This window comes from Exophiala spinifera (genome assembly GCF_000836115.1).
Source record: "Exophiala spinifera strain CBS 89968 unplaced genomic scaffold supercont1.3, whole genome shotgun sequence".
NCBI classification, from domain to species: domain Eukaryota; kingdom Fungi; phylum Ascomycota; class Eurotiomycetes; order Chaetothyriales; family Herpotrichiellaceae; genus Exophiala; species Exophiala spinifera.
The window spans coordinates 3,606,886-3,632,151 of NW_015622515.1; the positions used below are offsets into that span (position 1 = coordinate 3,606,886).

Genomic DNA, 25,266 nt, shown 5'->3' on the forward strand with positions numbered 1-25,266 from the left:
CTGCGAGGGTTCGAAAAGAAACTAAAATTTATGATTGTAGCGCATGGAGCCTTGTCGCAGGAAGATGATTCTCCGCAAACACCAAAGAATTCTCCGCAGCCTCGTCGTACGAGTAGTAACCACATCGAATCAATTCCTCTTTGCTACAGCCTTTGCTAAACAAAACGTCTGCTCAGATCGCCGAAATTCCTTTCTTTGGACGCGCCTTTCAAAGAACTGCGCTCGAAGGTAGCGCTTTTCAAGCCGTCTAGATGCGATACCGATAGCTCGAGATTCATCCCTTCATCCCTTCCTCCCTCTCTCCCTCTCTCCCTTATTATCACCTGCGGACTACAATATCATGTCTTCCACCGACGTCCCCGTTGTTGGGCTGTACAGGCCGCTCTTGGAGAGACACATTCAGCGACTGAGTTCTTCGCGTGAAGAAGCTGATTCCGACGCGCCTATCCTGGAGTCAGATTGCGTCGATCTTCTCGACGAGCTTCGCTCAATTCGCACTCAGCAAGAAGCCTCTGCTAGTGTACAACTACACAATGCCGCATTGGAGACCGTCTTCCGCGAGCTCCTCATCGACGTTGTTGCGAGAATAGACATCTCGGAACCAGCATTCTCCCAGATCTGGACCATGTTGGATATAACTACCATTCTCTCCGACAACGAACTATGCGATCCTGGCCTGGGCTTCTGGCTGGTTGAAGAGCTTCTCGATAGTCAAACAATCGATGGCTGTCGCAAGGTTTTCGACTACCTCGAGTCACGGCGTGAGCGCATGACCGCCAAACACTTTAAACAAAAGAGCTTGGTTATATTGCGGTGCTGTAACGAGCTCTTGCGTCGCCTCTCACGGGCAGAGGATACAGTTTTCTGCGGACGTGTCTTCATATTCTTATTTCAATCGTTTCCGCTGGGGGACAAGTCCTCTGTCAACCTTCGTGGAGAATTCCATGTCGAAAATGTCACCACGTTCGACCCTGCGCCGAAGAAGTCAGACGATGCTATTAAACCAATGGAAATAGATACGCAAACACCGCCTCAGCAGGGGACCGCTTCTGGTGCTCAGACCCCGTCTTCCTCGCTACACGAGGCAGATAAGCCCACAGCAAGGAACACACCTGTACCCACCAAAGCGAAGGTTGAACCCAAGGAGAAAGAGCAGCCACCCCCAGACCTCGATACCCTCTACCCAAAGTTCTGGACTCTTCAAACGCTCTTCTCCAGTCCGACCCGGCTTTTCGACCCCGCCAATATGGCCACCTTCAAAGATGGTATTTCGAGCACACTTGCCGTCTTCAGAAGCGTTGCCCATAGTTCCGCGGCCAGCACAGCCTCCTCAGATGTCAAGCGCGGCCTCAAACGTAAGCGCACATCGGCTGAAGCCGATTCTACCACGACGACTTCAACCTTCAACCCGAAATATTTGACGAACCGCGACCTCTTCGACCTCGAAATCCACGATACCGCGTTCCGGCGACATGTCCTTGTCCAAGCCCTCATCCTGCTCGACTTCCTACTCAGTCTTGCTCCTAGCGCAAAAGTAAAATTTGAGGGCCTCACGAACAAGTCAGTTCTATATTCGTACACACTTGGCGAGGAAGATGCGAAATGGGCGCAGGCAACACGTGCTTCTATTGCAGCGTATCTACAACAAGGGAATGGCAACGAGGGCAAGTTTTACTACCGCATGGTTGATACTGTGCTGTCCCGAGACAAGAACTGGGTGCGTTGGAAGGCAGAAAACTGTCCCCCGATTTCGAAGGACAGCATCGCCCCCCAAGCACATCTGGAGGCGAAAGACACACTGACGAAAATTGCAAACACGGCGAAAGCCGCACTGCCAAACCCGCCTGGCGCAGGAGACCTGAGTTTCCTGTCCAAGGTAGAGCCACTGGAAGCCTTAAAACATCCTTCGCAGCGGCACAAGGTGCCGACAATGGAAGAATACTACAAAGAAATCGAGCGGGATGATCTGGATCTGGATTTCGCCGTGACTGACGAAGAGAAGAACGAGCTCGAAGAACGCAAAGCCGGTAAAGTGTGGAGAGCTCTCCGAGCGAGCAAAAACCGGTTCGTCATGTGCGAGAAGGTGCAATACGGCGGAAATCTCAAAGCCCTGATCGAGGAGGACAAGTTGGAAATGGAGGGTGAAGAAGAGAAACCCACGGATGGTGAGGCGGAAGTCAAGCAAGAACCTATCGACGACAAGAATGACATCAAGGAAGAGTCTCGCGGCGTTGATGAAGGGGTCGATATAGGTGGCGAGCAGGACAAAGACCTGGTTGTGACACAAGCCGAAGAAGGTCCTGATGACGGAGGCGGTGGCCAAGAACACGATGCCGCAGATCACAGCCAAGAGCAGAAAGATGAGCTGGAAGATGAGGCGGTTGAAGCTGGGAGATCTTCGTTGGCAGAGACGGCCCATCCAGAAGCAAAGGGCCCAGGTGAGGATACGGAGATGCAGGATGTACCAACAGCCACCAAGGACGCAGGGGAGAATGAGGGGCAGGACTTAGGTACAGAGCGAGATTCTGGAGAGATTTGATCGATATAAAAAGGTCTCGTATCCAGACATTGTTGAATAGGTAGTCACAAGCGACAGACAGCCGTTTGGGCGAGTCTAGATAAAAATCATGCTTTCTTTTTCCATCACGTGCGACTCTTGTTTACACCCATGATGCTGGAAAAGAGATGTTGTTTTTCACTTCCAAAAGGGAAGAAACGGAGAGGAGGAAACCACGAGACTGAAGTGAATGGTTACGAAACGGGAAACTTTAAGTGCAAATTATATACAAAATATATACACCAACAACGTATAAGACACAGTGTTCATGCTTCAGCGCTCAAAATTCGACCTGTTGCTCCTTCATCAAAGGCGAATCCCATGGAAAGCCTCCCACGCGCGCTAAAAAAAAAAGAGATAGTCGTACATACATACATCCAGATAGGGTACCGCCGACCCCGTCTTGTTTTGATCCTGGGTCGCATTAGGTACATATTAGGTACATACCCTCTGTGTGCCGAAGTTTTGCAGGGCAGGGTAATTTATCGGTGATGGTGATAGGTGAGCTGCAAGCCCATAGGCGCGCGCGCGCCTCACAGATAGATCACTCGTAAGGGTTTCGTTGTCGGATCCGCCCTCCTCCACTCCACCACTCCACCCCATTCCAGAAGGCGATGAGAAAGACGGATCGAGACGACCCAACCACTCACATCTACTTCATCATCTTCGCGTGTACGTCGTTTGTCCAGGCGGCGCCGACGTCCATCTGGTTCTCTCGCTCGGTCGCGTTGGCAAAGTTTGTCAGGCTCCCGAATCCCTGGTACGGGGTGGTCGTCGGGCGGAGGCAGTCGTACCACTTGCCCTTGGGGTAGCAGACGTTGGCGACGCGTCGGGGAGCACCAGAAGAAGAAGAAGGTTGAGGTGCTCGAGAAGAAGACGCCGAGGAGGAGGTGGATGAGTTGCGCGATGTCATTTTGGTGGTGGTATGTGTTAGTACTGTCGACGGTAGGAGGAGGAGGAGTTGTGTGTGTGTGTGTGTGTATCCTCTTGTTGGGTTGGTTGTAGTCGTGCGGGACCTGGTACTGGTACTGGTACTGGTACAATTTCTGTATGGGATGATATGTAAGGAAAAAGGTACCGGTAGTAAAGGTAGGCTTGGATCGAAAGGGGTCAAATTGCTTGGTAGTAGATCACAAATGCTTGTTTTTTGGAAAGTAAGATATTCCAACCCCAGATTCGAGAGAGCGGGACCTGGCCATCGTTTTTATATGTGCCAGGGTTTCAGAAACATGGTACGAGGACGGCACCGCCCGAGTCAAGTCATCAAAAAGGGCCCGCGACAAAGGGATACGTCAAGTGAACGTCAGCGAGAGACTTTTTTCGTGGTCATTCAGGCACCGGCAACGTGGCCCCCAGGACTCGTGATTTGCGCCTCCATGGGAAGGGTCAGCGAGGGCATTGGTTGCCGTGCGAACATCCAAACCTTGTCGACTGGTCACTGGTCATGCAAATCTGAAAAATTTTCAGCGCATCGTCGTGACCAGGACTGCGGTCAGGGCATTGGTGGTCGATCGAGACTATGTGTCATGAATTACGTAGGAGGAATTGAGGCCGTGCAAAGAAAAAAAAGCCAGATGGAAAATCTCCATCCGTGCACGAGTGATAATCGACGCAATTATTAATAGCCGCACGGTAGCTTCTAGGTACGACCGACTTGCCTATGGGAAGATTGGAAAATTTGCGGAGGAGGGGCAAACCATTCTCCGGGGGAGAGGCTTCATGTTTTTGGTCGAGAGCTTCGCCTCTTTTCTTTCATTTTTCCCCTGAAGAAAGCTTCGTGCCCGTGCCCGTGATCGTACTCGTACTCGTACTCGTACAGGACAGATGAGAGAAATCCCGGTGGTTTGAGGGACAGAAAATTCGGTGTTCCCATTGCCACACCAAGCCTGCCCCCATGGTTCTCATCATGTTGGCGAATCATTATTGTTGCTCCCCTCGTTGGCATCGTCAATGACGAGCCAGTACGGAGGACGGAGTACTGTACGACTTCCAGATTCAATGCCTGGAGCGCCCTGGAGCACTGCGGGGTAAGGCTAAGCTTGCACACCCCCAAGAGTAAAGAGGGTCACCGCGGGTTGAAATCAAGTAGAGCTGTCGCTTGTGTCATATTACCGAGGCCTGGAGTATTGTATGGGCTTGAGAGAGGTGTCAGAAGGACACTAGTAAATGCAAGGTGGAACAATAGCTGAAATTATCTCATACAACCCTACCAAGAGGTACCGGCCAGGAGACAGGTCTAGCATCGAATACCCGTACAGTACATACAAACAGGTGGCATGAAGAGCTCCTGGGCACGGGCAATGCCTGGATGATTGATAAGACCCCTGAAGAGAAGAAGAGGAAGGTGGGCCTTAATTGTGATGGTCTTGCTCGTAATCGTGGGCTGTGGACAGAACTGCGCTGTGTTGACTCGAAAGCAACGCGGATACTCCGTACCCTGTTCAGTAACTGTTGCTAGTTGTTTTCCAAACACTCAGCTCATCGGTCTGTTGAGAAGCCCAGGGAAGAATAGGGCTAGGACGGAGCCACCTCCGTATCGTATAATCTCTGTTGCCACCCCCTACCCCTACCGCCACACATGGGGAGCGGTGAGTGTGCACAGGTCGACTCCGTGCAAGTGTGACGGTGTGAGTGGCGTTATCTGTACTGTACAGCATGTCGCAATCAGAGTGGATTATGACTTCTTCCCTAGTCTTGCAGCATCGGTTTGCGGTCCCAGTGTTACGCTTCCAGTAACATGACCAACGAGGCTTGAAGCGAGCCTCGCACTGGTCTGCACCAGGCTGTGCCGGCCATGACCACGACCACTAGAGCGGCCCATCTCCGCACACTAGTCGGGTGTGGTGAGCGTCGATTCGAGGCCAGGGCCCAGGGCGAGTGTAACCACATGGCGGCCGGCTGTGTTCACGCTCGTATCGCCAGTCTCTTCCTCCTGTGTCGTATGTTATCTCTTCTCCAACGGCTCAGAGGCTGGAAGAGGGGGGCGCCGTACATGTGGCGTCGCGGTGCGATTGGCTTCGGGCAAGGCCCAAAAGCACGCGGGCGGAGGCAGGACTGAATTCTGCGGTGGGTAGCGAGATGGAGGATTCGTTAGCCCTGTGTCGCCGGTCAATTAGCGGTCGTGCCCAAAGCCTTGTTCCCTTAGCCTCACCATGCTCCCCTCCCTCAGTCGCTGCGTACAGCCTCGGCAGATCCCCAGCGGCTGGGATTGGAGCATTTGTTGTCCTGGCCTTGCCACCTCTTCAATGCCGTCAGACGAGGGAGGTGATAAGGCATTGGTGGTCCTCCGTCGATGGGGCGAGGACGAGGGGGATGGGTGTCTGTGTGTACTCAAGAGTGTCAATGTGAGTCTGTGCCTGTGCGCATCCCTTCCCAGGGAACGGCTGTGAGTGAGTGCTCGAGGACAAGGACAACAGTCGCAACGCAGTGGAGTGTAGAGCCGTGTAGGGACTGCTGGTCCGTCAGTGAGAGGCTGAGGGTCTAGAGATAACGGCCGGCGGACGAGCTGCATGGTGTCGACTCTCTGTCCAGTCAAACCCTTGTTGACGGGCGTCTGAAGCCTGCAAAAACCACTGCACCAGGGACTGGATGTACTGACTGCGCTGACTTGACCAGCCTGACCCCATCATCCACCATCCCATCAGTCAATCCATCGTCTCCTCCCGACGCTTTTTCCCTTCTGCTTCCGCAGCCTTACAAGTTACAGGCTAAAAGCCTTGTCCAGCATCCCCTCATTCACCTTCCCTTCCTTCGTTCTTCTCTTCTTTTTCTCGTGTCATTCCCCCCTCCTGATTCTCTCTCCCTTGCTGGTCGAGCCCTCTTGCAGTGATTCCTCTTGCAGTGATTCGCATCGCTCGCATTGCTGCATCGCTGCATCGCTGCTGTATTTGTTGCGACCGTGCGCAGGTCCAGGCAAGGCTCTCAGTTCTCGAGTTGCCTTCACAGCCTTTCGCCGGCAGTGTTCTTCACCCCGACTTCACTAAACTCTCGCCTTGGCGACTCTTGTTGCGCGGCCTTGCGATAAAACTCGCCCTTGCCACAATAAAAAAAACCCTGTTCTCAATCTCGCGCTCTCATCAAACATTATCCATCCAATTGTCGCGACAGCGAGATTTTCCCTTTGAAAATGTGTTTGTCCCTCTGAGCGCGACCGACAAGCAAGCTCCGGACAAAAGCCTCGTCGCGCCCTGTCGCCACCTCCCGTAGAGCCTTGCTCTCTTTTGCTGCTTTCGGGCAACTCCGAGTCTGAGTCTCACCCACCACCACCGCGTTTATTCACAGCTCAACCAGCATTCATGATGGCGACTGATGCAAGTAGCATCAGCATCACGCCCACGTCTCTGCGAGGCAGCCCCTCCGACCGCATCATCAAACCCCGACCACGCAAAGACTCTCTGCAGTCCATTTCGGGTTCCGATACCCATCCGGGTCGAGTTGTCAAGCCTCGAGCTCGCAAATCTCCTGGCTCTGGTGCAAAACGCTCTGAACCTGCTAAGCGCAAATTCATCTGCTCCTTCTCTCACTACGGCTGCGATGTTGCATTGAGCTCCAAGAATGAGTGGAAACGCCATGTTTCAATCCAGCATCTCCAACTGGGCTTCTACCGTTGCGACGTTGGTTCGTGCAATCCGGACTTGAACTCCAACATTCCCGGTCACAAGAGAGTCTACAACGACTTCAACCGCAAGGACCTCTTCACTCAACATCACCGTCGTATGCACAAGCCCGAGTCTGGCCCTGGTTCTGCAAACTTCCCTCCCAATGGTGGTGACCCCAAGGATTGGCGAGCCTTCGAAGACAGCCTCGAAGATGTTAGAAGCCGCTGCTGGATCGAGAAGCGAAAGCCTCCTCAACGCAGTACCTGCGGGTTCTGTGGCCGAGTCTTTGAAGGCGAGGGTAGCTGGAATGAGCGCATGGAACACGTTGGAGGTCATTTCTCCCGCGACATTGTTGAAGCCAAGGAGGAGAGAGAAGACGAAGATCTGACCAACTGGGCCTTGGCCGAGAACATCATCAAAGATGCGGGAAACGGTCGCCACGTTCTGGTCGATCAACCACCAACCGCCGCCGAACGTCCCTACCTGAGCAGAGATCGGGATGTGACCATGACTGATGCTCCAAGCTCAGACGGCTATTCTCGCGACCCTGCAGAGTCCCCTTCGTTGAGTGCCTCGTCTCGAAGACCAGAGTCAGAGCGGGGTGACTACTATCCTAGCTTGGACAGCCCTCGAGAGCCTCGTCGCCTGAGCAATGCTTTGCCCAGCGCCAATGGCACTCCACGCGCTCCATCTGTCCCTTTGCTCTCAGCCACTCCTGGTAGTCAATCTGTTATTCCGACCGACCCAGCTCTGACAGCCCTCGGCTCGCCTACATCTCCTTCGGCACAACTGCAACCCACCCCAACGTCACCTGACCGCAAGGCGGGATACAATCTTGCACCGCCACCCCTCAAAGGACCAAAGCCAGACGGGGAGTCCAGCAGTGGTGATAGACTAGAAGACCTGATCAACCAGTTGATCAAGCCCAAGGGACCCAAGACTCATCGTCGACTCACTTGGAAATGCGTAAGTCTGAAACTCCAGACGTGGGAAAGAAAGCCGGACGCTGACAAAATGATTTAGGATTGCGCTGTCGAGATGTCGGTTGATCTTGACGAAGCAGACCAACAAACTATCAAAAACCTCCAAGAGATCAGCATTGTCTGCAGCAAGACATCTAACCCATATCTCAAAGCGTCCAAGCACGGGAAGTACCAGGTAATCGGTTGTGACGAGCTAGCAAGCTACATCTGGAAGAATACCAAACAGCCAATCGACCAGCCCAACAAACCAACCGAGGTGGCAGCTACTTGACGTTGCGGGCGCTTCCCCTTACAGGATTACGAATTGGATCGAGTGCTCCCCATGATCCGCTGGTGTTTATGATTGTTGGGTGCCAGGGTCGATTTCGTTACCTCAACCCGAGGCAAAGAATTATCGACTTGCTGGATCATACGTTCTAGAAACTTTTATGGAGGTGTTCAGGCGCGAGCCATCAACGATGCAAAGTGTGGTATTGATGCAGCATCGTTTGCTCAATAAATTGTGCATGATTAGGAAACAAGTTCAGAAAAGAATTGGCTCGAATACGTTGATACAAGACACAGTCTTGAACGTGGGAGCTATGAGGGCGAGGGAGTCGGCTGTCTCTTTCTACTGCTTTTTTGGTATCGAGTGTCAATAGTCAGATAGTGTGACCTCGCGGTACAAACACGAATGATCAAAGTCTGTTTTGCCTGGCTTCAGGAGTCGGCGACAAAACTGGCAGTATTCCCCAAACATTGACGGCGTCTCAAATAAATACTTCTGTGCCACCACCTTGTCTACGTGGGGATACGATATGGGGTACAAGATAAGGAGACTCTGAGGCGGTCCAATATCATACCACACGCCTACTGCGTACCGAGAGGTGTCCGCGGCCACCACGCGCCCCGGAATGGGCGACGAGTCCCCAGCTGTACCTTGCTCCGTACGGCTCGAGTCTTCTCAGCCAAACACTCGGCCACGTTCTCCCACGCTACGATGGCCTCAACTCTTCTCATCAGGATGTTGGTGATGGCGCTCACCAAGTCATCCAAGCGTCTACAAGAGCATCTTATGATGGTCGATGTGCTTTATGCAAAGCCTTTTCAGGACCTTCGTCTGAACAATGGCTTTGAGGTGAGCTCTTGTTCAGTTGTTTGCTCTCTCATATCTCAACACTTTTCATCAACCTCGTCCCGGAGATTCGACGAGGGAGCTTGTACTGCAAAAGCCGATCGCCCCCAGTGGCCATGTCCAGCCAGTCGACTTTCTATGAGACTGCTGACTGGCCCTTACAACCTTCCCCTCGAAACAGCGCCGCATCTTCGCTCAGTCTCGCTTCAGAAAATGCCAGTATACACTTCTCAAACTTCCCACTGCCACCCACACCGTCGACGTCTCGCCCTCCCAGTGATACGAGCAGAGTGTCCTCCAGCACTGCTGCGATTCACACAATTCACGTCCCACTCTCCAGGCCGTTCACCATGTATGTGACTCGTTGTCATGGCCCGCTCTTGATGCCTTTGAGTGAGAGTGCACAACTAACTAAGCCGGGTCAAACTGCCCACCGTAGCTCCTTTCTCAAGGGCAGCAAACTCTTTCGGTTGAGATTTTCGCAGATCGAGCTGGAAAAGAATGTGGCTGGATCTGTCAAACGCATTTTGCTGAGCGACTCATCAGCCACGGTCACCCCGATGATCCACTCATGTTGGTACCAGTGTCACAAATGTGTGGGAGGTATTGAAATTTAATGAGCACATAGTTTCCGACCAAAGGCTGCCTATCATACCGCACCTTGAACAGCCCGTCACATCGACTTCGAGCCACATCTCACGCATCTCGTTCCTGGAAGAGCAAACACTTCAGAGCGGGCAAACGTTGTTCCAAGCGGAACCTCAGTACACGTTCGAGGCCTGGGAAGGTAGGTCTTGATCTATCATTTGATCATAAAGGAATCTTATGGTCGCCTGCTCCTGCCGGAAAGCGGACACTAACTCTCACGTGTTTAGATTGTGTGAAGTTCCAGGAAGCCATCCTCGGGCAGACGATAGTGTTCACGGCGGGCATTGCGGAAGCCAAGTCCAAGGGGCGAGGAGAAGAATGCATCAGCCAAAATTTGCGCGTCTTGCGAGGGCGCACCGGGCGACAAGTCATCCTTTTCTTCACCAATTCTCAGAGGAGAGAGAGGAAGAAGTACATCACCATTCCCCGTAAGTATCCTATGGATTCATTTTCGACATCACGCTACTAATGTCCGTCCTCTGCTACGTGGATACACCGCGTCGAGTCGGCAGGGGGAGAGAGAGATGCTGATGGGTGAAGCAGTTGATTGTATCGACCGTATCGAACAGACCAAAAAATCAGGGCGCCCTCTCACACTTTCGTTACGACCCAATTTTGATCTTCTCACTCAACTGAAATCGCTGCAGATATTGTTTCTGGACGAGAACGGTATGCTTTGCTGAAGAGAGTCCCTTCACAGGTCGAAGAGAAGCCATGACTGACAACAGCCATCAGACCAAAAACGATTCTTCGGCCTCCTTTGTCATGGCGTAGGGTTTCAAGCGTAGAGCGAGCATTGGAAAGAAAAAAACATTTATTTAGGGACACCACCTGAGCGTACGAGCGATATATAAGATACCCAGCGGAAGCAGAATTCTGTTGCTTGTTCAAAATTACGACGAGTATTGGTTTGGAAGCAAACGGACGTGAACATGGGATGGACACACTGTACCAAGGTACCCATAACTGAGTACTCAACCAGGAGTCGCACAGTGCCCAAGGCAGCCTTGATACACGCCCGTGGTGAGGCACCTACAGCAGTTGGACACTGCGACGGAATGTACGGATATAATAGACTGCAGATGTACCTGTTGTTTGGTGAGACGAGGAGGCGTAGAGGAGCCATCCATCCTCGTGAGATTCTGTCAATTGCACGTGGGAGCTTCTGGGCTCTTTGACTGGCCCAGCGAGAGAAGCGTCGGCGGATTCGTTATGCACACTAAAGTCACTGTACGCGAACCACGCGAACCACTTTGCCTCTTCAGTCTTCACGCACCCCCTGCTGTAACAACCTGGCAATGTCTCTCTCTCTCTCTCTGGAACGCACGAGAGCCTTTCCATCGAGCACGACGAGGCGTTTTTCGCTCCCGCAGATGCAGAGCGGCGTCCTGGGTGGAGGGTCGGCGCCTCCCACCGCGGCCCCTGCCTTTACTGTACCGAGTAAGGACACCGACAGTGCCTCCCGAAGATGAGCACGCCGAGGGCTTGGACTAGTACGGAGAACTTATGGTGTGATACCGATGATGAAGCGACTACTCGCGATGTGCCCGGCGTTGTGGTCATTAGCAAATTCCGAGTCCAGGGGCGGATTGATTGACTGATTTTGATGCTCTTCGAATCCAGCCTTCTTCTCCGATGCTCTCGTCCTTGAACTTCGCGTCCCATTGGATTTTTCCTCCCGTTCGACAATAAATTCCTTTACAGCGAACTTCCCTCGCAGCTTGTTGAATGTCTACACCGAGGGTCTTTTCCGTCATGGATCGCTGATCACCCCAGACCCCCCGATTTTGGCCCCTACAGATAAATACCGCTCCCACTAGTTAATTGATGATGGGACGATGGCGAGGACGTCTCTACGCTACTGACAGAGCGCGAGACTTTGACCATGAGCGTGTGAGTGGCGACGATGCAGATTGACGCTTCTGAATACCTACACCTCTGGGCCACTATACTGATGTACTGTTTCTCCCCTTCGCTCAGGACCGACATGTCCGGGTTCGACAGATCTACGAGACTATCGACCGACAAGGCTTCCAGTGGGTAGTTGTCCTTGTCGCAGGAGTGGGATTTCTGCTCGATGGATTCTCAGTACGCCACAAGCTTGCCTCTGTTTTTCCCGTCGTCGCTGACGTGTTTCGCCAGTTGTTCGCGGGCAACGTTGCCCTGCCGATGATCGCATATGTCTACTGGCATGACGAGGTCTCGTCCTTTCGGCTGACGTGCATCAACATCGCTACTCTGGCCGGCACCCTCCTCGGTCAAGTCGCCTTTGGATACCTGGCGGACAGGAATGGGCGAAAGAAGATGTACGGTATCGAACTGGTTCTGCTGATCGGGTCCACCCTGGGGGTTGTCATGAGCTCGCGAGGATACAACGGGAGCATGAGCATCTACTCTTGGTTGATATGGTGGAGGCTCATGGTCGGAATTGGTGTAGGCGCAGATTATCCTCTCAGCGCCGTCATCACAGCAGAGTCGGTCCCTCACTTTCTTTCTTGCGAATTCTTTCTTCATCAAACGATGGGTGGGTCGTGCTGATGTATGTTTTGGTATTTTGCAGATTTGCTCCTACCAAACACCGGGCACGCATGATGGCCACCGTGTTCTTCATGCAACCTCTGGGTCAAATTGCCGGCAACCTCATCTCCCTCATCGTCGTCGTCATATCCAAGAGTTCCAACGCCGAGGATACCGTGCGGAGCGTTGATCAGATGTGGCGCTGGATCATCGGTCTGGGAGTCGTTCCTGGGGTGATTGCCCTTCTGTTTCGATTCGCCATCCCCGAAACTCCCCGGTTCCTCCTCGACATCGAAGACGACCCCGTCAAAGCCGAGTTCGACGCGACACAGCTCTTCGGCGGGACGGCCATGGACACCGAGTTGGAATCCAACATGTGGTGCGACTCGATTGCCGATATCGAGGAGTCAAATCTGTCTTCCCACAGGTCCGTCGACGAACATTCCGAAGGGTCGCCGTCGTGGGGAATCACGCAGGCGCCTCGGGCCACACTCAACTCTTCGTGGCACCTCTCAAAGGCCGACATCAAGCAGTACTTCTGGGTAGAGGGCAACTGGAAGACTCTCGCGGCTACCGCCATGTGCTGGCTGCTTCTTGACTTCGGGTATTACGGTATAGGACTGTCGAGTCCGCAGTTCCTCGCCAAAACCTGGGGATCCTTGAACACCTCTGGACCCCGGCCGCCGTGGCAGACCAACGACAGCCCCGACGCCAACATATACGACATGTTCCTCGACAGTTCCGTGCACGCATTGGTGATATTGAACAGTGGAAGTTTCGTGGGAGGCCTGTTGATGATTGCGGCCGCCGGCCGTTTGAACAGAGTCAGCCTGCAAAAGTACGGCTTCCTGGTGCTGGCGGCACTGTTTATCGCTTTGGGTACGGTCTTTATCACGATCCACCAGGAAGGAGCTCTTGCTATAACGTTGTATGTCGTTGGGCAGATTGCTTTCAACTTTGGTAAGTCTTTTGTCTCTCTCTCTCTCTCTCACACACACACACATGCTCTCTCTACACAACATACAGAACATCCTTTCTGATACCTTTTTCCCCCCTGCAACAGGACCCAACTCAACCACGTACATCATCCCCGCCGAGCTTTTCCCGACAAGGTACCGCGCCACGTGCCACGGCATCAGCGCGGCGGCAGGGAAACTCGGATCGATTCTCGTCCAGGTGTTTTCGGCGTACTACAAGTTCGGCTCGACGTCCCCGGGCGACGACCAGACCAAGCGGTACGGTACGATCCTGGTCATCTTCAGCGTGTGCATGTTCCTGGGCGCCATCATCACGCATTTCTGGATCCCAGACGTGCAGCAAAAGCAAAACCCGGCAAAAGTCAAGAGGACGTGTCCATCGTCTGTATTGGATCTCAGGGCGGTGACGAGGACCAGGCCCAGCAAACCCCTCGAGGAACTGGCGCTGGGCAAGTGGGGAGCGAGAAGCATGTCGGTGGTCAGGTCACAGCCGGTGAGAGATCTTGGTCTTTGATGTTTTGATGATGCTTTCGATGTTTTGGAGGACGGTGATGGTGATGGTGATGACGATGATAATAATAATGAACCTCTCTACTGTACCTAGATAGAATCCCGCGTGTGACGCACGACATGGACCCATTTTCCTTTTCCTTTTCCCTTTCTCCTTTTTTCCCGCTTTTCCCCTTTCCTGGCTCAACCCATCTTGTATACTTGGGGTGCACGGGGACGGGGGGAGGGCGCTCTCGCTGTACCCGAGAAGCCCAAAACTTGGGATAAGTAAACCGATTGATGTACCTCTTGTTATAAATATAGGTGTATATACCTGCCGACCTTACCTGACACCTCACCTGCACAGGTACGGTGCCTTGGTACCTATGGTAAATTTGAACTTTTGGGGGATTTTTGGGCATCCTGCGTCTCCTGTACAGTACATACATTGATGTCAAAATTTTTTTCCCTCTCCTTTTCCAGGACATTAATTCACGTTCACATTCACATTCAAATATCACATGTATTCAACCTTGCAGATCGTTCGAGATATTACCGACCGTGACGGTCTTGATGGTCAGATATTCATCAATTCCGTACTTGGACCCTTCACGTCCAAAGCCACTTTCCTTGACGCCGCCGAACGGACTGGCCGGATCGGAAATCAAGCCGGTGTTGACGCCAACCATGCCGACTTCCAAGTGCTCGGCGACTCTGTACACCCGTCCAATGTCCTTGGAGTAAAAGTAGCCTGCCAGTCCTACCTCGGACGTGTTTGCGGACTCGATGACTTCCTTCTCCGTCTCAAAGGAGATGAGACCAGCCACGGGACCGAACGTCTCTTCGTGGGTGATCTTCATATCGGTCGTCACGCCCGTCAGGACTGTGGGGGCGTAGAAGTTGGACCCGAGGTCTGGTAGTTTCTGGCCACCGATCAGAACCTTGGCACCCTTGCTCTGTGCGTCTTGAACGTGCTGCTCGACCTTGCTCACGGCGCGGTCGTGAATGACAGGACCGTGGGTCACGCCGTCGTCGAAACCGTAGCCGACCTTGAAGTCTTTGACCTTGGCCGCGAACTTCTTGGCGAACTCGTCGTAGATGCCCTTTTGAACGTAAATTCTGTTGGCGCATACGCACGTCTGGCCTGAGCTACGGAATTTGCAAGCAATGGCACCCGCGACAGCCGCGTCGAGATCAGGGCAGTCATCGAACACGATGAACGGAGAGTTACCACCCAGTTCGAACGAGAGCTTCTTGACGGTTCCGGAAGCTTGCTTCATGAGCAATTTGCCAACGCCCGTAGACCCGGTGAAGGAAACCTTCTTGATTCTCGAGTCTGTCGTGAGCAGCTCACCAATCTCGGCGGTGTTCTTCATGGCAGTCACAATGTTGACGACACCAGGAGGAATTCCCGCCCGTCGAGAGAGTTCCGCGAGCGCGTTGGCAGTGAAGGGAGTCTCGCCGGGTGACTTAGCCACGACTGTGCAACCTGCAGCCAGAGCAGGGCCGATCTTACGGGTGATCATAGCCGCAGGGAAGTTCCACGGGGTGATCAGGCCGCATACACCGACCGGCTGCTTGATGGTCAGCACTCTGTTTCCTGGCACCGAGGCTGCAATAGTATCGCCGTAAATCCGGGGTGCTTCCTCGCTGAACCACTGGAAGAAGTTGGCCGCATACGCGACCTCGCCTTTGGCGTCGGCGAGAGGCTTGCCATTTTCCCAGGTGATGAGCGTAGCCAAGTCTTCAGCGTTGTCCTGCATCAGGTTGTACCATTTACGTAGCATTGTGGCTCTCTCGCGGGGTAACGTCTTGCGGAAGGTCTTGAATGCCTCGGCCGCTGCCGTGATCGCCTTGTCGACATCGTCCCTGTTCAGTTCGGCGCATGCTGCGATCTTCTTCCCGGAGCCAGGGTCGTGGACATCGAAGGTTTGCGAAGTACTGGAGTCGACGAATTTTCCATTGACATAGGCCTGAGAGATGAGGAGCGAGGGGTCTTTGAGCTTAGGGACAGTAGACATCTTGGCGACTGAAGATATTCGATAAGTAGGCTGGGATGTTCGTAGGAGGGATTGAGGAACGCGAGGGCGAGAGGAGGACAAGAGAGTGCGAATATATGACGACGCTGGTGATGCCATTACAAATGTAGAGGAATGGAAAATGACGATTCGGCGGGAAGTAGGCGGGGAGTAAGGAATACACGGGAGAGGAGGCGAGGATACAGGTGCTCGTACTAGCTCTCGACGTGTCTCATGGCATATGACCCAGCATGCCAGAGAGAGACTCCAAATTATGATCGCTCGTATCAATGAAGTCAGTCACTGAGAGAAAAGAGAACATTTGCCAATTGGAGCGTAGACGTGCGGACTAATCCGTACAAAACATGCGGGTTGGAGAATGAAGGCTTGGAGCTTTTTTCGGCTGCAATGCCGAACGGAATACGGAGTATCCGTCAAGTAATCAGTACCTGCCCATCGGTACTCGTACTTGTACCTAAAGTACGGAATATCCATATTCCGTACTCGGGATTAACCGCGCGTCAAGTATTAATGATCCGACGAGTACGGCACAACATTACTCTTGGTGGCGACGGTAAAATACCAACAGCCAGCCTACCTACCTACCTTATTAATGTCGACAAATGATGACAAAGGCAGGGCGACAACCCGTTGCGCTGGGCTGCGAGATCTTACAGTAGCAATTGTGGTGTGCGACGTTGGTATGGCAGAACCAGACCGCAAAAGACCTCGAAGGAACGGGGACAGATCGAAGTTAGACGCCGCACCCAAGGAGAAGTTGGTCGAACAGGTCAATGCTTTATCCGGCCTGGAATTCTTTACCAAGTATGGAACTTCAGGAGCGGAAGGTACCTCACTAGCACCATGCAAACCTGTCAAGTGGACTGCGGCAGATATTCCATCTCAGGTGTTGGAACAATGCCTGAGTCTAATCGAGTCAACCAGCAAAGAAGACTATGAAAACTCCGAAATCAAATGGTCTGCCTCGAAGAAGCGGAAGGAAATGAAATTGCCAGACATGAAGTACATAGTCCTCTTGGACGAGAAGAGTGATGTCGCCGGCTTCATCTCTTTAATGGTCACCTACGAAGATGGATACGAGGTGCTCTACATATACGAAATACACTTCAAGGCCGAATGGCAGGGCAAGGGCGTGGGTCGAAAGTTGATGAGCGCCGTCGAAAGCATAGGCCGAAACGTGGGACTCGTTAAGGTCATGCTGACGGTATTCAAGGCCAACTCCCGAGCTGTGCGGTGGTACACCAAACTGGGCTACGTCGAAGATGAGTTTTCTCCTGGGCCGAGAAAGCTCAGAAACGGTACTGTCAAAGAGCCGAACTACATCATACTTTCAAAAACACTGAAGGGTTGACACCAATCTCTCTATATCTGTCGGACAGCTTTGCCTGTCATCTCAGGTCTCTCCAGCTCCCATTCCTCCCGCATCACTGCGAACAGTGTGTCGCCGACAAGGATGCACAACCCGAGGCTCCACACCAACGTAATGGCATAGAAGAAATTCGCGTTACCAGAACCTGCATAGATCCACAAGTGGTAGAATGCTGGGCCAAGGAGCGTCGAGTAGAGCAACACCGAAGCTGCGATGAAAGTGTACCTCGTCACTAAAGATCATCAGCAGCTGCTTGTCACCAGCGAAAAGGGTACTTACGCGGGAGTACATGTGAATACATGGGCAGAAATCCAAGATACAACGAGACATCAGCGATACTTGGATACGGCTTGAAGATAGCGATCAAGCCCAACAAGCTCGTGATGACGAACAACGGTTGATTTTGAAGCCGAAGTGTCATCCCTCCAACATAACCGACCAGGTGCAGCCAGAAAACTCCAATGAAGAAGTCTCTGAAAGAGTCGAAGATTTCGATGAAGAAGTACCACCATAACCCCACGTTTGGCGTTAAATCTGGGACTGTTATTTGTGCTCCGTAACAGGATGCGAGGAAGTCTTCGAAGCTGTCGGTCAAGACCAGCGTCGTGCCAAGTAGAGCTGCGAATGCTCCTACAAACGCGGCGACCGAGACCGACAACGGTGCAGATTTCCCTGCACTTTGATGAATCATAAGAAGCGTCGGTGGTAACAACAAAGCCGGGTACATGGATAGATACGAGCCGATGGCTAGTCCGAACATTGCTCGCAGAGCATTTCCAGACTGAGCATTCAGTATCGCTTGAATGATGGCCGCACTTGTAAATATGCTTGTAGACTTGCCCAGGCATGAGAGGATCGTGAACGGGTTGAATAAGTACGCCGCAGCAATTAGACTCCCATCCAAGTCCTTGAATCGAGGAGTCGGAATGCGTAAGTTGTCGGCTATGGTCTGTAGAGCCACCGCGTTGAGTACATCCAGAGATACAAATACAAGCGTCGAAGGTAGTATTTCGAATATCACCAGTAACAATGGTGCCTGGTGATAGACCCCGCCGTCATACGGCGAGAGGCCATGTTGGTAGAGGAACAGTCCTTCCTGAAGCCTTTTGAAGCTGGATACGGGTGTTGATATTTCGACCTGTGTGCTCAGGAAATTGGGTAGATCTGGGAAGGCAAAAACCACCAAAAGTCGAAGACATATAGCCCCAGCATATATGCCGATTGTTTTGCGATCCCACGCACTCGTCATGTCTGCGCCATCGAACTTGAGTGCATACTGCAAAAAGGAGTTCGAGGCTGGACAAAGTGGCTCGATTGGAGTTGGAGAATCTCGGCAGACTTTCCCTGTCTGCGACTTACCCCGATTCACTGCAACTTTTTTTCTTCCGCAAAATCTAGTCCGCAGGTGGCATTTGAAGCAATTGCGCCAATCTAGCCATCCGTCTCGACCAACAGAAAATCATGGGCAAACAGAAGAAGAAGGGCCAGTCCGGCCAGTCGAAGAACTATATCACTCGGACGCAAGCAGTCCGCAAACTGCAGATCTCGCTGGCCGATTTCCGAAGACTGTGCATCTTCAAGGGCATCTACCCTCGAGAACCACGAAACATCAAGAAAGCCAATAAATCGGCGACTCATTCGACGACTTTCTACTATACTAAGGACATCCAGTATCTCCTTCATGAGCCTCTCCTGGCTAAATTTCGAGACCAAAAGGCCCTAGACAAAAAGATTGCAAGATCACTTGGCCGCAACGAAGTGCAAGATGCAGTGCGCCTGCAGAAACATGGCTTGCCCAAGATCAAGCTTGATCACATTGTTCGAGAGAGATACCCTACTTTCATTGACGCACTTCGCGATCTCGATGATGCCTTGTCCCTCCTTTTCCTCTTTGCCAATCTCCCGTCCACTACCGCCGTGCCTGCAAAAGTCATCTCCCGCTGTCAGCGCCTCTGCCACGAATTCGAACACTATCTAATTACGACACACTCGCTACGCAAGTCTTTCCTTTCCATCAAGGGTATATACTATCAGGCTACGATTCAAGGCCAGGACATTATGTGGCTTGTTCCGTACAAATTCGTGCAGAGAGTTACGCAGGATGTGGACTACAGGATCATGGGCACCTTTGTTGAGTTCTACTGCACTCTACTCGGCTTCGTCAACTATCGCTTGTACACATCCATTGGCCTTGTCTACCCTCCCAAGTTCGACTCTGCCAGTGACGAACGAGGTGCAGAGTTAGCTGCGTTCACATTGGAAGGCCGCGGCATCACCGCCTCGACAGACAAAGAGGATGAGCAAAAGGCTTTGACCAACGGACATTCTCAGAATGGCAATTCCAAGGCTATACAAGCACAGATTGAGAAAGCTGCGCAAGAAGTAGGCACCGAAGAGGAGCCCAAACAAGACGAGGAGCCGGAAGACCAACAAGACGTCGGAACGATTGATACCTTTACGCAAGCAGCGCCTGAAGGAGACATCTTGCCACAGCCTGACATGACCGGAGACGCCGCAGCAACACTTTTCTCGAATTGCACATTCTTCATTTCCCGTGAGGCACCGCGGCACCCTGTCGAATTTTTACTACGAGCTTTTGGCTGCAAGAGAGTCGGCTGGGACGCTGTCCTCGGGGAGGGTGCGTTTACACATGACGAGAAAGACCCTCGAATTACACACCAGATCGTCGACAGACCTGCCCCTGCCCAACCGCTTCCCGCACTCCAAGGACAAGAAGTTTCGAACAAAGACCAAAATCTACAAGTTGTAAAGCCTGGCTACATCATGCCTGGCCGTACCTACGTTCAGCCGCAATGGGTCTGGGATTGTGTGAATGAAGGGAAGCTGTTACCTACCGATGTCTATGCGCCGGGTGAAACATTGCCTCCGCACCTGAGTCCGTGGGTCAAGCCAACCGGTGGACAGTACGATCCCAGGGCGACCTTGGAAGAGCAAGAACTCGAGGGCGAGGCGGACGACGCTATTGATGAAGACGAAGCTGCGGATGTTGAAGGCTCCGAAGGAGAGGAGATGGAAGAAGACGAAGAAGATGAAGAAGATGAAATCGATGGCGGAATGGACGTAGCGGGATCAGAAGACGATGAGGAAGACGACGACGACGACGACGAAAACGAAGAGGTTGAAGCTGAAGCTGGTGACGCCTTTGGCGGTTTCGAGGACGCTGTTGATGATTCTGCCGATTCGGAACTTGATGAGGAGGCACAGCACCAGAAAGAACTCGAGGCCGAACTCTCAGGTCGACCTGTCCCTGTACCAACAACCAAGTCCAAAGAGGACGCGCAGAAGACCAAAGCCCGTCAAGCCCGTCAAGCAGCCCAGGCCAAGAAGGACGAAGAGGTTGAGCGGCAGAAGATGATGATGAGCAACAAGAAGAGGAAGTTGTACGAGAAGATGCAGCACGGAAATGCCAAACGAGATCTCGAAGCAGAGAAGCTGCGCGCAAAGAGGAGGAAGTTGGAGCGTGCTGGAAAAAATCAAAAGGCATGAAAAGTTGACAGGGAGTCTCACACCCAGCCAGAATCGATGTCGTGTTGCACAGTGCGTGTTGCATGTTGATTTCACACATAGCGAGGCGTTCCAGGAGACTCTCTTCGCGATAAGAGATTAAAAGAAGGAATGGTTTCTGGTCGTCGTGGTCCACGTTCTCCCAAACACCCTTCCCGTTTCTGGCCACCGCTCATTCTTGCCCATGATCGCACACGTGAAATTCGTTGTGTTCCTCCCTGCTACGAGCTTTTGTGCCAGTCGACGTGAAAAGATTCGTCACTCAAGAGATCCTCCGTAAGCCTAAGGGCACCTGGGTGCATCATCCTGCGAAAACTTTCCATTGCTTAACCGAAACTCACTCATACCTACTAACGTACCTAAGATTCCTCGAGAACGAAAAACCGGTCTGCACCGTCCCTTTCGCCTTTTCGATTGGTAGATCGCCGCTCCGCTCACCCTCGGCTCACCCGCTGCTTCCTGAGCGCTTTCGTGCCTCTAATGATGGCCCTCTTACGCGGCAATCCGTCTCCAAATCAAGGCACCACGCTCCTAATCGCACTCGACGCCAGATTCGTGAAGAAAGTGACCGCTCCGTCCGGTCCGGTGGTGACATTCTGACTCGGTAGATGACACACCGACGAGAAGGAGCCGAATTCGGCCCATTTCCCCGCGACGACCTGGTCCCTGTATTGTTGCAGCGGGCAAGACGAGCCGGGACCTGATCTGCATGCTGGGACCGCTGTGCACACAGGCGGGATGAGAACATTAACATACGGGATTATTTCTTTTGTGTTTGTCTGGGCTTGCGCGGTCGGGGACCGACTGTACTGGATGGCACCGGCGGGGGGCCGGGGGGGGGGGGGGGGGGGGGGGGGGGGGGGGGGGGGGGGGGGGGGGGGGTGCTTGGCAAACTTACGATAGACCGCATCATCGAGGAGGATGCGCACGTAGAGATTGTTGGAGCAGTTTAGACGTTCGAACGCCACAGTGCCGCGCATGGGTGTGATCCGGCTACTGACGTAGATCTGGACGGGACGAGCAAACAGCCCTTGAGTCAGCTCGGATTCCGGATTTCACCTCTCTTTGTCCTCAAGAGGTTTGCTATCCCCAGGAGAGAGGGACACTTACCCGATTGCGATCTATCGACGTTGACGGCAAGGCTTTCTGCTGGTCAAATATGCCGAGTATAGAAGCCAGCTCGTTGATCTGATTGTCATGCGTAAAGGCCACAGTCAGCGGACCTAGGGTGTCATTCCCATGTGTAGACCCTGCAACCGATGTCTTTGGACCCGAGGAAAGAAGATCGACCACCCCCTGAAGCAAAGGAAGTTGGACAGACGCGTTTTTATACGCTCCGAGTCCCGTGCCGTACCAGTAGCGCAGGTCCTGGCGGTACTCGTACTGCAGCGTCTCCTGCTCGGTAAACACTGCGCAGAAGGGACTGATACTGCGCAGGATCTGGCTCTCAAAGCCGCACAGATAAGGGATTTTGCTGACATCGCTTGCCGTGAGGTTCAGGTTTCCCTTGAGCAACGCGTTGAGGCGGGTCGCGATCGGCGGGAGATAGACGTTGTCATAGACGTCAGCGTAGCCTGAGCCGGAACTGTCTGCGAAGGTAGGACACGAATCTGAAGTGGCCAGGGAATTTCCCACCGCGGAGGCGGCCTTTGAATTGATTGCGTAGACGGTGCCAAGTGAGGTTGAGTTGGGGCCAATGTAGCCGCGAGCAAATAGTCTACAGTCTCGTCAATCGAGGGCCAAGCATAATTCAAGTTCCCGAATTCACCTGGCACTGTCAATAGTCCGCGGATAGTCGTTGGTCCACACGCGGAAAGGCGCGCCGTATTGATAGAAGCCGGGGTATCGAGTCCTCAGCTCGACGCCGTAGTGATAGCTGGGTCTTTCGTCAGAAGTCGTCGATCAGAGTACACTAACAAACTCACAGCTCGTCGTAGCCTCCAGGCGAGACTTGACTGAGTTCAAGACTGGGATTGTCGAGGACAGGCTTCCAGTCACGGAGAAACGCAAGAGACCCTGTCGCCTGGAATGATGCGTTTTGGATCTAATGCCACGGTCAGTCCATCTTCCTCACAGTCTTGAGCAAGGCTACCTTGTTGTACAGAGTCACCCAGCCGTTGTATGCACCCGGGTCTGGGTATCGACTTCCATGACGAGTGATATAGACTGCTTGGTCGACCTTGCATTCATCCGGGACTGTCGCTGATATGCCGAAGACGTTTGGACCTAAAATATGTGAATTACTGTCTGGGAACGCCACCTCGAAACCAGTCGTCAAGGCACGAACCTTCAAAGTAAGGACTGTTGCCACCGAGGTGTTCCAGAGGGTCGAATGCCGTACTGCCAGGACTTGGAGCGTCCGGGGTGCCAGAACCAGAACCAGGATAAGGACCCGACCAACCCCAACCCTGGGAAGCGCCGCCAAACGATCCAGTGGACCTTGCGGTAGCCACAGCAAATAGAGCAGACGTGACCAGGACGGACTTCATGTTCGATGTCTCGCGAACGCCTCGACAAAGGTGAGTTTGACTGGAATAAGAGGGACGTAGCGATCATCCCATTGCTGAACAGCGAACCCGGCCACAAATACGTTGGAAGACCCCGGCATCATTTCAGAAGCAGCCTCATCTCCGATGCGAGCAGAAGCGAGGGAAAACACTGTTAGCGACGCGTTTGTGCATTTTGTTGATACACGACGACTCTAAACTTTGTTCGGGCCCGATCGTTGAATACATGAAGGCTGCCGCTTCCCGGTAGTAAACAGGCTCAGCACGCTGTACGAATGCCGGCTTCGCTTCGGTAGTGTAAGTCTCAACAGCGTAAGTGAAATTGGTGTTGATTAACGGGGAGAGGAAGGTAAAAGAAAGATACACGTTCCGGGCGAAAAGGCAGTGATTTGTTAATCTTCACATCGCTAGTTTTGTGGGCCAGCAGACTCCACAAGTTGTCACATCCACCCATAACTACATCACGTTATTAAATCTGAAATACTACGGTGAGCACCAGAAGAAAACCCTCAATATTCACGTCCATCCTTGAGCACAAATCTCTTCCACTCCGCTCAAAGCATGCACAAAGTCTCCGTCACAACTTCAAGACATGCTCCAACCGGGGTTCAGGATCATGCGGTAGACCAAGCAAACCCGACCAGGACCGGGTTGTGGTCAGAGAGCGGGTCTCCGTCCGGCTGGACGAAGAAGGCCGAATCGTAGGTCCAGCTGGTTGCGGACAAGCTGACGGAGCTCGAGGAGCGATAGCTATACATCTCAAGTCAGGATCCGAGTCACAAGGACACAATTGGCACGCCGTCGTAAACTTACAGGACCTTGTCCACGACCTCGCAGGAGTTGGACGCTGCGGGTACATCGCACGGGTTGGCGGTCGTCCCAGCACCGGGATAGACGCCTCCGTTGATGAGCTCGACCCAGGTGTCAGAGAAGCCGGCTGCGGTCAGGAGATTCAAGCTGACATCATCGTTGGTCCAGCGATCATTGGTATCGCCACCAATGATAACGGCTTGCCCGGCTGAGTGGGCGGAGATGTAGGACAAGACCTGTTTGATATCACCTCGTCGTGCGTTGCCGTCTCCAGTGTTGGATCTACAGAGAAGAATCGCTGTTAGTCACAGGCGGCGGAAAAGCTATGCGCACTACTCACCCTGCGTCGGAATGGAGGTTGTAGAGATCAATCGAGGCGGTTGCCGTCAGCTGTAAGCGTATCATGGTGAAACCTTTGGGCGTCAAGCAATCACCATCGTTGATATCGCACTGGCTCCAGGTGATTCGATTGAAGGCACTCCAGGTATAGTTTGCCACTGTGTTCAGCCCGCTACCAAAAGGTACACCGCCAGATGTGGCCGTTCGGTATGGGTGCGTATCAGTGGCGTAGATGTACGCGTGGTAATTGAAATCCTATTCTCCTTGAGCTTCACTCGAAGAGCACCGAGTCCGGGTCGTACCTCTTGCATATGAACGATGTCGAAATTTCCCGAGCTCAGTTTTCCTCCAATGAGGCCTGCGTTCGTGGCTTTGTCGCCTGTCTCATCATTGCCGTTGAGAATTGCTGGAAGCCCTGCCACATTGTAGGTAAGGAAATTAAACGTCCCGGAAGTCTGTGCGCAGGAGAAGTGGGCGAGGAAAGGGACAAGAGAAAGGACAGAGCCAGTAAGGACTGCACGGGCATGCATGTTTGTAACGAGTGACTGTAACGAACGACTGTAAATGAGTGAATGGCGCTGCTTGATCAGATTCCAACCTCATCAATCTCGAATTCTTGGCTCTTCTTATAGACGTCTTTCCTTGCAAAGACAGTCGATCTGCCAGTACCCACCATATACAAAGACATGAACGAACATTTCTTCGTCCGTATCCGAGATTGATCGTGCATAGGTTAGGTCGCAAGTAGATCTAGGAGAGAGTCATGACGCTAGCTGGGGTCACGACTTGACCTG

At 52.8% G+C, this 25,266-nt stretch overlaps 11 protein-coding genes across 11 annotated transcripts; 6 read left to right on the forward strand and 5 right to left on the reverse strand.

Annotated features, from left to right (window-relative positions):
- Positions 1-340: 340 nt before the first annotated feature.
- Positions 341-2,539, forward strand: PV08_05049 (uncharacterized protein; the record flags this gene model as incomplete). Its single annotated transcript, XM_016379393.1, has 1 exon — positions 341-2,539. The coding sequence occupies one exon, from the start codon at positions 341-343 to the stop codon at positions 2,537-2,539; it is 2,199 nt and encodes a 732-aa protein (XP_016238070.1).
- A 670-nt stretch (positions 2,540-3,209) lies between these two features.
- PV08_05050 (uncharacterized protein) lies at positions 3,210-3,470 on the reverse strand (the record flags this gene model as incomplete). Its single annotated transcript, XM_016379394.1, has 1 exon — positions 3,210-3,470. One exon carries the CDS (start codon positions 3,468-3,470, stop codon positions 3,210-3,212), a length of 261 nt encoding a protein of 86 aa, XP_016238071.1.
- Positions 3,471-6,855: 3,385 nt separating this feature from the next.
- Positions 6,856-8,409, forward strand: PV08_05051 (uncharacterized protein; the record flags this gene model as incomplete). The annotated part of the gene is made up of 2 exons (XM_016379395.1): positions 6,856-8,121; positions 8,179-8,409. 2 exons carry the CDS (start codon positions 6,856-6,858, stop codon positions 8,407-8,409), a joined length of 1,497 nt encoding a protein of 498 aa, XP_016238072.1.
- A 959-nt stretch (positions 8,410-9,368) lies between these two features.
- PV08_05052 (uncharacterized protein) lies at positions 9,369-10,369 on the forward strand (the record flags this gene model as incomplete). Its single annotated transcript, XM_016379396.1, has 4 exons — positions 9,369-9,604; positions 9,692-9,825; positions 9,881-10,039; positions 10,128-10,369. The coding sequence occupies 4 exons, from the start codon at positions 9,369-9,371 to the stop codon at positions 10,367-10,369; spliced, it is 771 nt and encodes a 256-aa protein (XP_016238073.1).
- Positions 10,370-11,730: 1,361 nt separating this feature from the next.
- Positions 11,731-13,908, forward strand: PV08_05053 (uncharacterized protein; the record flags this gene model as incomplete). The annotated part of the gene is made up of 5 exons (XM_016379397.1): positions 11,731-11,793; positions 11,881-11,988; positions 12,043-12,374; positions 12,461-13,377; positions 13,481-13,908. 5 exons carry the CDS (start codon positions 11,731-11,733, stop codon positions 13,906-13,908), a joined length of 1,848 nt encoding a protein of 615 aa, XP_016238074.1.
- A 502-nt stretch (positions 13,909-14,410) lies between these two features.
- PV08_05054 (uncharacterized protein) lies at positions 14,411-16,021 on the reverse strand (the record flags this gene model as incomplete). The annotated part of the gene is made up of 1 exon (XM_016379398.1): positions 14,411-16,021. The coding sequence occupies one exon, from the start codon at positions 16,019-16,021 to the stop codon at positions 14,411-14,413; it is 1,611 nt and encodes a 536-aa protein (XP_016238075.1).
- Positions 16,022-16,604: 583 nt separating this feature from the next.
- Positions 16,605-17,273, forward strand: PV08_05055 (uncharacterized protein; the record flags this gene model as incomplete). The annotated part of the gene is made up of 1 exon (XM_016379399.1): positions 16,605-17,273. One exon carries the CDS (start codon positions 16,605-16,607, stop codon positions 17,271-17,273), a length of 669 nt encoding a protein of 222 aa, XP_016238076.1.
- Positions 17,274-17,284: 11 nt separating this feature from the next.
- On the reverse strand, positions 17,285-18,540 carry PV08_05056 (uncharacterized protein; the record flags this gene model as incomplete). The annotated part of the gene is made up of 2 exons (XM_016379400.1): positions 17,285-17,523; positions 17,571-18,540. 2 exons carry the CDS (start codon positions 18,538-18,540, stop codon positions 17,285-17,287), a joined length of 1,209 nt encoding a protein of 402 aa, XP_016238077.1.
- A 212-nt stretch (positions 18,541-18,752) lies between these two features.
- PV08_05057 (uncharacterized protein) lies at positions 18,753-20,798 on the forward strand (the record flags this gene model as incomplete). Its single annotated transcript, XM_016379401.1, has 1 exon — positions 18,753-20,798. One exon carries the CDS (start codon positions 18,753-18,755, stop codon positions 20,796-20,798), a length of 2,046 nt encoding a protein of 681 aa, XP_016238078.1.
- Positions 20,799-21,331: 533 nt separating this feature from the next.
- Positions 21,332-23,305, reverse strand: PV08_05058 (uncharacterized protein; the record flags this gene model as incomplete). The annotated part of the gene is made up of 7 exons (XM_016379402.1): positions 21,332-21,537; positions 21,715-21,823; positions 21,927-22,533; positions 22,585-22,692; positions 22,742-22,860; positions 22,909-23,042; positions 23,104-23,305. 7 exons carry the CDS (start codon positions 23,303-23,305, stop codon positions 21,332-21,334), a joined length of 1,485 nt encoding a protein of 494 aa, XP_016238079.1.
- A 632-nt stretch (positions 23,306-23,937) lies between these two features.
- On the reverse strand, positions 23,938-25,002 carry PV08_05059 (uncharacterized protein; the record flags this gene model as incomplete). The annotated part of the gene is made up of 4 exons (XM_016379403.1): positions 23,938-24,073; positions 24,137-24,415; positions 24,474-24,727; positions 24,775-25,002. The coding sequence occupies 4 exons, from the start codon at positions 25,000-25,002 to the stop codon at positions 23,938-23,940; spliced, it is 897 nt and encodes a 298-aa protein (XP_016238080.1).
- Positions 25,003-25,266: the final 264 nt, after the last annotated feature.